General features: G+C 49.8%; 4 protein-coding genes across 4 annotated transcripts; 3 read left to right on the top strand and 1 right to left on the bottom strand.

Moving 5' to 3' along the window:
• Nucleotides 1-552: 552 nt before the first annotated feature.
• P152DRAFT_485666 (alpha/beta-hydrolase) lies at nucleotides 553-2761 on the bottom strand. Its single transcript, XM_033682060.1, has 3 exons — nucleotides 2050-2761; nucleotides 1771-2003; nucleotides 553-1724 (listed from the first exon to the last, which is right to left on the bottom strand). The coding sequence occupies exons 1-3, from the start codon at nucleotides 2642-2644 to the stop codon at nucleotides 705-707; spliced, it is 1848 nt and encodes a 615-aa protein (XP_033529776.1). The 5' UTR covers nucleotides 2645-2761; the 3' UTR covers nucleotides 553-704.
• Nucleotides 2762-2978: 217 nt separating this feature from the next.
• On the top strand, nucleotides 2979-3527 carry P152DRAFT_453088 (cupin domain-containing protein; the record flags this gene model as incomplete). Its single annotated transcript, XM_033678338.1, has 1 exon — nucleotides 2979-3527. The coding sequence occupies one exon, from the start codon at nucleotides 2979-2981 to the stop codon at nucleotides 3525-3527; it is 549 nt and encodes a 182-aa protein (XP_033529775.1).
• A 331-nt stretch (nucleotides 3528-3858) lies between these two features.
• On the top strand, nucleotides 3859-5582 carry P152DRAFT_517750 (FAD/NAD(P)-binding domain-containing protein; the record flags this gene model as incomplete). The annotated part of the gene is made up of 8 exons (XM_033683027.1): nucleotides 3859-4020; nucleotides 4089-4202; nucleotides 4258-4335; nucleotides 4383-4580; nucleotides 4631-4877; nucleotides 4924-5112; nucleotides 5158-5343; nucleotides 5395-5582. 8 exons carry the CDS (start codon nucleotides 3859-3861, stop codon nucleotides 5475-5477), a joined length of 1257 nt encoding a protein of 418 aa, XP_033529774.1. The 3' UTR covers nucleotides 5478-5582.
• A 1338-nt stretch (nucleotides 5583-6920) lies between these two features.
• Nucleotides 6921-8760, top strand: P152DRAFT_405985 (MFS general substrate transporter; the record flags this gene model as incomplete). Its single annotated transcript, XM_033676844.1, has 6 exons — nucleotides 6921-7044; nucleotides 7086-7145; nucleotides 7194-7693; nucleotides 7743-7905; nucleotides 7952-8543; nucleotides 8589-8760. 6 exons carry the CDS (start codon nucleotides 6921-6923, stop codon nucleotides 8758-8760), a joined length of 1611 nt encoding a protein of 536 aa, XP_033529773.1.
• Nucleotides 8761-9071: the final 311 nt, after the last annotated feature.

Below are 9071 nucleotides of genomic sequence, written 5' to 3'. Positions count from 1 at the left end.
CAGCTGCCAGAGATTATTTGGCTATACCAGCATCTGGGGTATCAGTCGAAAGACTGTTCAGTGGGGGAAGAGATCTCTTAGGAGTGCGGAGGAGCTCAATGAGTGCAGAGACTATGAGGCGTCTTATGATGCTGCGAGATACATGGAAATAGCTTCAGAGATTTACGAATAATTACGAATAATTACGAATAATGCGAATATTATTCGTACGAATATTAGTAAGCGGAAATTCTAAATTTTATTCGTATTCGACTACGAATATTCGTACGAATATTCGTAATCGAATATTCGTGTCCAGCCCTAGCTTGTTGGTCAGCCTCTTCATTAATACGAGGCCTCCTGAAAATATTAGATGGTGTTGTTGAATTTATTTCATTGATCAAAAGCGCTCTACGTATCTACGTATTATCTCAAGGGGTGCACGGAATCTGGGTTGCATGGAAAGTGGGTCCGTTGACTTAGGCCACATTTATCATGTCAACATTACGATTGAAACATGGAATTTAACGGGCATGTACAAGTTGCTGCTATGTATATCCATATCTAACCAGTGACAAATTCGTCCCAGCGCAGACGATCGAAACATTCACGACACTAGCTACCCTTCACTTTCAGTGCTGTAGCCTCGAATTGGCATCACAAAACGTCTAGACTAGAGCTTTGCAGAGTTGTGAACTAAATTTAGGCTTTCATAATGGCTCGTATCATGCTGGAGGAATGAGAGGGAGTGTGACATAATTGCCGTCGCCTTCCCCAAAAACCAGCTCATTGAGTCCCTTGAAAACCTCCTCGGGTCGATCGGTCGGGTCATCATGCATAAAGACGCCACAGCCTTGGGTGTCTGCTCCCGCCACCTCAAAGACCAGAGTGTTTCCAGGACTCACCACGACGTTGGTGGGCCAAATCTCCACATCCACAGCGTACGTTTCTCCAACCTGCAGAGGTTGCACGTCAGTGGAACGGTAGTTTCGGTGCGGTAAGTAATCTCGATGGTGAGGATGACTTGGGTCGGTTGTGCGAAGCGAGCAGCGTAGCCATCCTTTCGTAACTGGGACGGGGTCCCCAGCGGTTCCTGTGTAGTGGATTTCTTTACCGTTTGGATCTAGGTGCCGGATTGTGACAAAAAGATCAATGTCCGAAGGCGTCTGTCCGGGTTGTTGCGGAATGCGGACGTGAAGATGTGCTCTAACATGACCGGTAAACTCCGTGCGTTCTTGAAACGGTGCCGTGGTGAATTTCAACATGCCGGAGCTGGGCTGCTTCGAGAAGTCTCGCACAGGAGGGGGGCCTCGAGCTTGCGGTGGTCTTGCAGGTTGTGGAGCCATTTCCATCGCCTTCCATTGCAACGTGTTCTGGGTTTCGGTTGGTGGGGGTTCCAGTGTCATGGCTTTGTCCGAGTGTAAGTAGTATTTAGTATACCGAGTTTGTGGAAGTGGCCATGCCGATTCCTCGCGTCTTTGAAACTGCTTCTCCTTCTCTGCATTATTGAATCCCACATCCCCCTCTCGGAGAATCACCGATACAGGATTCACTTCTCCATGAGTCCACCCTCGATCGTCCTCCCCCTTGAGAAAGGCGTCCAGGAATGACTTTTGCAAAAGAACTTCTTCGCGCTGATAGAATGGCAGGTCATGCCGACCAGTGATGAAGCGAAGAAATTTGTACTTGGAGCTGGCATGTGTGTACCCCTGAACATTGCCACGAAGATGAAGGAGACTCCCACCCTGATGGAAGTTAGTACGCTCCTTGAACAGGCTTGGAGCGACTCACCCAGTTCGCAACGCTCAGCAATGGAACTTCAATATCCTCAATGTTGTAGTCTCTCGTTGCGTAATACGGCTCATCCATGAACTTGTTGATGCGGTTGTCCACCGTCTGATCCCGTAGATTCTTGTTCAACTCCTCCTCGCTCAAAGTCCCTTCAATCGTTGCAGGGACTAGTGAGCCCTCTGGGCGGGCACGCCCGTACTGGTTGACTTTGACCTGGCGGTTCCACCAGAATCCTTCTATCCGTTAGTGCTTGACATACAGCAATAGGGGAAATCGCACTAATGAATGCATTTGAATAAATTCCGCCATGACGGCATCGATCGCGGTAGTAGTCCGACATTCCTTCCCATGGGACGATCGCTGCAAGCCCCTTGGGTTTTCTTGCCGCAACCCTCCATTGCGTGCCCGCATAGTAGCTGATTCCAAGGAGGCCAACCTTCCCAGTCGACCATGGTTGTTCGGTGGTCCAAGTGATAACATCAAAGAACGCCTCACTTGTGCCCTGGCTCATGGTATCCATCATGCCGGGGCTTTGTCCTACTCCCCGCTCGTCCGCCCGGACCAGTATATAGCCATGAGAAGTCCACCATACCGGGTCTGGAACTTCCCATGCAGAATGAGCAGATTGATACTCAGGGTCCAGTTCATCGAATGAGCTCTTCCGGAAATTGCGATAATGAACGTCTTTGCCGTAGGGGCCGTATGTGACGAGAACAGGATATTGGCTTCCGGTATCCGAATCATGGGGCCGGTAAATGTTTACACGAACCAGACCAGTTTCGTAGGTGCGCAGTGGCACGCTGACATTTTGTTCAACAATGTACGGAAACGAAGAAGAGTCCTTCTTCGCGATGTTTCGAATGTTGAGCAACATCTTGGTGCAACAGGAAGTGACTTTGCGAGTTCTAGAACTGGGACCAAATGAGAGCCGTGTTGCGTTCTCTTCGTCCGCCAATATCCTAGGCTCTATCGACAAAAGACCCAAAAGGACGTACTGCCGTGGAACGAGAAGTGAAATTACTTACCTTTGACCCCGCCGGCCACTACGCCGTTGATCGCTGTGCCTACCCGCTGTTGTGGTTCATCAGCGTCTCCGTCGGATCATCCCCGCGTTTCCGACACTGCATATATTGCTCCAGCTTGGCTTAATTGCTCCTGGCCCGGTGCATTCGATCGGATACTCTTGCATGCGACGACGGCACACCAGAATGTTGGGTCTACCTCCTATTCGTCGAATTATTACCGGCCACGACGACAATGGTCGTGCAGTCATTGACGACGATTGCACCTTTCATCCTTTCGACCCCAGGTCGGTTCTACCAGGCGCGAAGTCTACTCCCCAATCCAACAATGCAGCACCACCGGTGAGAGGATTCATTCATCTGTGGCGAACGGAAAACGCGCCGGCCAAAATTCAAGGCCCATGGACCGAGTACCAAAACAAGGCCATCCCACTCAGCGATGCCACTGGGACGACAGTTCGGGTGGTTGACATGTCCCCAGGACAATATTCTCCAATGCATCGAACCGCAAGCCTTGATGTCGGGGTCGTTCTCAAAGGGGCTGTGGTTTTAGAGTTGGATGACAAGACTGAGACGACGCTGAAGGAGGGAGAGACGATCATTCAGAGGGGAACCATTCACGCCTGGCACAATCGGACCCAAGAAGCAGCACGGATTTTATTCGTACTGTTGCCTGCTGAAAAGGTCGTTGTCAACGGCGAGGAACTGGCACCGACCATATTCGATGTGAATTAGATGCCCAAGATTAGACTTACAAACCACGAATGGGGAGAGGTTGGCTCGATCACCAGGCTCAAATCATTCCTTTGCGTTTCATGCCTGTGTTTGTCCGATGTCTTGTGGTTCCATGCCTTTGTCGTGTACTTCGTGGAATTGTGGCGACACGTGTGGGGAGCCGGTGAAATGCAATACAAAAAATCATTCATTTTAATGTGAAAGCCACGGTTGGATTTAATCAAGAAGCAATGAGGCCCCCCCAGAGGTGCTCCTAGCGAGGTCGACTTCCTGTTCTCGGATTCTCCCGCCCAAATAGCTGTCCTAAGTGCATAGCGAGTACCCTCCTACCATGGCTGCTGAGTCATCAAACGGGCCATTAGGCCTCCTTGGCCCTCCAAACCACCAGGTCCCACCCGCGCCTCCTCCTGCAGAACCGCTCAACGTTATCATTATCGGTGCTGGAATCGCCGGGCTAGCTTCCGCTGCTGCCCTTCGACAGGCGGGACACAAGGTCAAGATAAGTATCTCATCTGAAGTTCTAAACCTGTCTGGCTAACCAGTATTTACATTTTCGAGCAGTCACGTTTTGCCAACGAAGTCGGAGCTGCCATTCACGTCGGCCCAAATGCAACTCGTGCATTGGAATTCCTCGGATATGATGCTGCTCGCCTCCGGGGCGTCATCTGTGCTGGTGTATGCTATGATCGGAACATAAATGAAGTCCTATCATCGCTGATTCCTGTCCCAGATTTCTGTACATGAAAGCGCTTCTGCCAAACAGGTGATAGAGATTGACACTAGTGATGCGAAATCAAAGTACGGATATGTAAGGCAAGGAACCTCAGTTCTCGACTCCTAGCTGACGGCATTCAGCAATGGTATCTCGTGCACCGAGTGGATTTGCACAATGAACTAAAGCTCCTGGCGCTCGCTCCCCGACAAGGCAATCTTATTCCTGAGCTCCATCTTTCCTCAAAAGTCGAAAGCATAGATCCCGAGGCTGGGGCTGTGACCTTGCAAAATGGGGACACCCACTATGCCGATCTCGTAATTGGTGCTGATGGGGTCTATGTTTGTTTGATTATTTTCCGACGCGGTAATAGTTACTGACCTTGAGATAGTCGGTAAGCAGAGAAGCGGTCTTTGGCGCCGATAAGCCATATGCGGTGGGCGACTCCTGCTATCGGTTTGTCCTAGATTCTAATGAGATCTATGACGATCCCAAATGCCTTGCGATGAAACGTGGAAATGGGTACTGTCGGATTATTGCTTCTCCTACCAAACGTGTGGTCATCTACCCTTGCAGGAATGACGAATTACTCAACTTTGTCTGCATCCACCCTCAGGGGACCGAGACTGACGATACCGGTATGCCCTTAAGCCTGTGGTCCACACCATTTATTGACATGTGTAGATTGGCAAACTGAGTCGTCGACCGAGGATCTGCTCGAATCATACAGCGATTTTGCCCCGTCGGTCCTGGCATGCCTGAAAAAGGCAAAGGACGTGAAGCATTGGCAGCTCCTTCAGCGACATCCCATTCCATCTTGGGTCAAGGGAAGATTTGCACTGGTGGGGGATGCAGCACATCCAATGTTGCCCCGTGAGTGAATCCTCTTGATTCCGATAACTAGACTAATGTTCGAAGACCAAGCTCAAGGTGGTGCTCAGTCCTTGGAAGATGCTGTCACTCTAGGCCCGCTTCTCCGATTTGGCACGACAGCAAGTCAGGTTCCTGGGATCCTTACGCTGTATCAGCAATGTCGGCACCCGCGCGCATCTACGATTGTTCAGATGTCGAGGGATCAGAAGGCAGGGGAGAGGACTATCAGCCGTATGTCAAATGTTTCATCTACTTCGCGCACGGCGAGACTGACAACCCAAGCACAAATCACGAATGATTTCATATTCGCTCATGATGCCGCAGCGTATGCAAAGCATACACGTGCATCTGTTCTTATTATATGATGTGTTCTGAACATCGGTATATCAGTAGAGCAAAATAAGATCTACGGTCTCTTAAAGATCCACGAGATCCTGCTGAGAGCCAGGCCCAAAGTGCGACTGTGACTTTTATTACATACATAAAGTTCCCCCGTTACCAGCATTCAAGCAACTACCATCGCCCTAAGTCCAACTAAAAATCCAAGGCCTGCCAATGCCTTCGCTGATATTTGGTGTACAATATGATCCTTAGTTTTCGATTTATGAACAGCCTAGAAAGGTGGGAAGTCTGCAGGCTATATAATCCGCACCCAGATGCGGTTGACTAATCACCCCTTCAACATTTTGGAATCTAACGGGGTTTTCCACCGTGTCGCTGCATTAATCACCGGATTGAGCGAAACCGCTATTTACAGTAGGGAAATGATCCACCTACACCCCTCCAAAGGCTCATCCTACACCCTTTGCACGTGATTTCAATTTATGCGCTCTGATTGGTCCATTTAGAAGCGGTCATAGAGCACGTGACTTATTTTGATGACGTTCCTATGGCGCGGGCACCCTACCCATTTTGGGCACCCCGTACCACGACTTTTGGGCACACTTTCCCGCGTACACGGCTCTCGACCACTCTGCGACTCTGTCCCACCGCAACGAGCGGCTAAGCCAAAACGGGGGATAGGGTCTACCTAAATCGGGCAGTCGTAGGTGCCCACAATGGGTGGTCGGGTGCCCAAGACGGGTGATGGGGCTGCCCACAATGGGTGGTGGGGGTGCCCAAAATGGGTGATAGGGTGCCCGCGCCATAGGAACGTCATCAAAATAAGTCACGTGCTCTATGACCGCTTCTAAATGGACCAATCAGAGCGCATAAATTTGAAATCAGGTGCAAAGGGTGTAGGATGAGCCTTTGGAGGGGTGTAGGTGGATCATTTCCCTTTACAGTATCTCACAACTAGGCCATAATTAGTGTAGTAGTTATCAATAATTTATCTATCTGAGTGTTCGATGAAACATTCCCTGGGATAGAAGAATTTGTTAAATAGATCATGGGAGCCAATCGAAGGCCAGTTGCGGCGTTGGCTTCGGACATGTCGGGTATGCGGGCACCGTGCACTGTAGACTTCAATTACATGTTACTTTAAAGTCGAATCCGAAACGGACGCCTTATATCATCCTTCTTATGGAAATTTCAGCTTTACTACAAATCCCCACGTTACCGAAGTCACGTGCGCGTCGATAGCTGGCACCGCTTATATCAGTCTACTGCACGACGGACGGAAATTCGAGCTATACAAAGAACAGTCATCAAATGTTCTAACGGGACATTAAGTATTCAGATTAGAAGATTGTACCACGCCTTGCCTTGTACTCATTGTACATTACATTGCCATGACCGACCGAAACTTTCGATCGTACGAGACTGAGAAGACTGTCGTCGAGAAATGGAAACCCTTAGTCGAAGAGATGGAAGTCATATCCCCTTCTGTCTCTGGAAAATCGGCTCAACGCCATCATGTTACAGGAACAGTTGACTTGTACCTGAATGGACAACAAAGACTCATCCCAATCCCATCTTCAGATCCACTTGGTGCGTATGCTCCAAGGTGCAAATCAATCGTCTAATATCAGCAGATCCTCTGAACTTGCCACAATGGAGAAAATGGGCCTGCGTGGCAGCATTATGTCTTTGTAAGAACTTTGAATCTGCGGTGCGACACATTCTAACCTATCTCCCAGTTGGATCCATTGGACTCACCGTTCAAGCCGGTATTGCGGGCATGATTCCAGTGTTCATTTTTGAATATTCGGGGCTCGACCCGAAGATGCTCAATCAAATGTCTGGGTCCGGTCCAGTCCCGGCGCCTCCCCCCGGGCCGCATGGTCACAAGAGTGCCGACATGGCGAAGGCATTTCCTGTGATTCCAGGGAAGCCGACCTCTGCGCAAGTTAGCATGTTGGGATCGCTCCCTTCGCTCTTTTTAGGATTGGCCAACTTCTTCACGATTCCTCTAGCCAATGCCATTGGGCGGCGTCCTGTCATGCTCCTGTCCGCTGTACTGGCCGCCGCCACACTACCATGGGCGGCGGGAAGCACGAGTCTGGAAAGTCATCTTGCCGCTAGGTGCATCCAAGCTCTAGGCACTGGCGCCATCGAATCTCTGGTCCCGTTAATACTCCAGGATATGTCGTTCATCCATGAACGCAACAAGTACATTGGTTTTATCTGGGCTAGCGGTGTAAGGCGTCTACTCTGCGTTGACAATACTACTACTGACCATCTTGAAGGGGGTCATGGCATGCGGACTAGGTATCGCGTCGTCTCGGATTGTTGCTGATCTGGGCTGGCGCTGGTTCTACTGGATCATGACGATCCCTGCAGGCCTCGCATTCATTCTGATCTTCGTATTTGTCCCAGAGACCAAGTTTCCTCGGAGTCAAAAATCACTTGGTACGGCTTCCACAATGGCCACGCCCGGTTCGCTAATGAGACATAGATGGTGACCTTAGCCTCGTCTCCCAGGGACAACTTCGCCCCGAGATCGACCACGGCCTACATGGCCGCAAGCGGTGGGGTTGGACGGTATTTCAATATCGGGAGTGGCCACAGGCATGGCACACATTGATTGAAATGGGACAGTCGCTCCTCCTTCCGAACATTCTCTGGATCATCCTTCTGAATTCCGCAAGCATTGGGACGAATATTGCAAACCAGATGGCAGGCGGAGTGGTCCTTCTGCTCCCTCCTTATTCATTCCCTCAATCCTCCCTTGGCTTCGTTACGATCTCACTGTTTGTTGGTTCTATCTTCAGCTTTGCCATATGCGGTATTGGTGGAGACTGGCTTGCGGGAAGACTAACAAAGCGAAACAATGGGCTTCGCGAGCCAGAGCATCAACTCATAAATCTGGTTTTGCCGATCATTGCCACTATTGTTGGGAATGTCTGGTTCGGTGATATTGGCGAGCACCCGGAGAAGTATCACTGGATTTGGTTCTTCGTGTCGAATGCCATCTTGGGATTCGGCTTCATATCTATTAACTCAGTGGCTTCAGTGTATGCGATTGAGTGCTACCCAAACATGGCAGGGTAAGTCAGTATCTATCAGGAGGCCCAGTCACTAACTGGTCACAGTTCCCTTCTGGTGGTCGTTTCTGCCTTACGAAATATCATTTCATTTGGGATCTCCTTTGGCGTGTATGGATTCATCGATCTTCAAGGCTTCATTGGCACCTTTGGAATCCTTGGTGGGGTCAGTGGCGCAATTGGACTGGGGATAATCCCAGTGTGGAGTATGTGTCCCTAATTGTGTCTTATTACTTGGTACTAATCAAGAATAGTCTTTGGAAAGAGGATCAGGTCATATTTTGGTAATTTGGCTGGATTGTAGAGTTGCTGCTTGTTATGGGTTGAAACCCTTGGTTGGCTAAGACTGGGAGCCTAAGCCTGATTAGGACAAGGGTTGAATCTGTCACACGGAGGTCACCTGATTATCTCACAATGCCAGACGTTAGATTACGACTTGCTTGCTTACATCAGCACCTTAGCCCCTTCGGGTAAGGCGTATACAAGACAAGTCTTCATACAACGTCTGGGGAAAATGTGTTAAAAAGTTGA

The sequence above is a fragment of the Eremomyces bilateralis genome (genome assembly GCF_010015585.1).
Source record: "Eremomyces bilateralis CBS 781.70 unplaced genomic scaffold P152scaffold_41, whole genome shotgun sequence".
In the NCBI taxonomy this organism is placed as follows: domain Eukaryota; kingdom Fungi; phylum Ascomycota; class Dothideomycetes; order Eremomycetales; family Eremomycetaceae; genus Eremomyces; species Eremomyces bilateralis.
The sequence above is the reverse complement of the archived record's forward strand: the minus strand, read 5'-3'. Positions and strand labels throughout refer to the sequence as shown.

Coding starts and splice junctions, on each gene's coding strand:
- P152DRAFT_485666 (XM_033682060.1), bottom strand. CDS start 2,644: ATGTTGCTCAACATTCGAAACATCGCGAAGAAGGACTCTTCTTCGTTT. Junction 2,004..2,049: donor TTATTCAAATGCATTCATTA/GTGCGATTTCCC, acceptor AACGGATAGAAG/GATTCTGGTGGAACCGCCAG. Junction 1,725..1,770: donor TGCTGAGCGTTGCGAACTGG/GTGAGTCGCTCC, acceptor AACTTCCATCAG/GGTGGGAGTCTCCTTCATCT.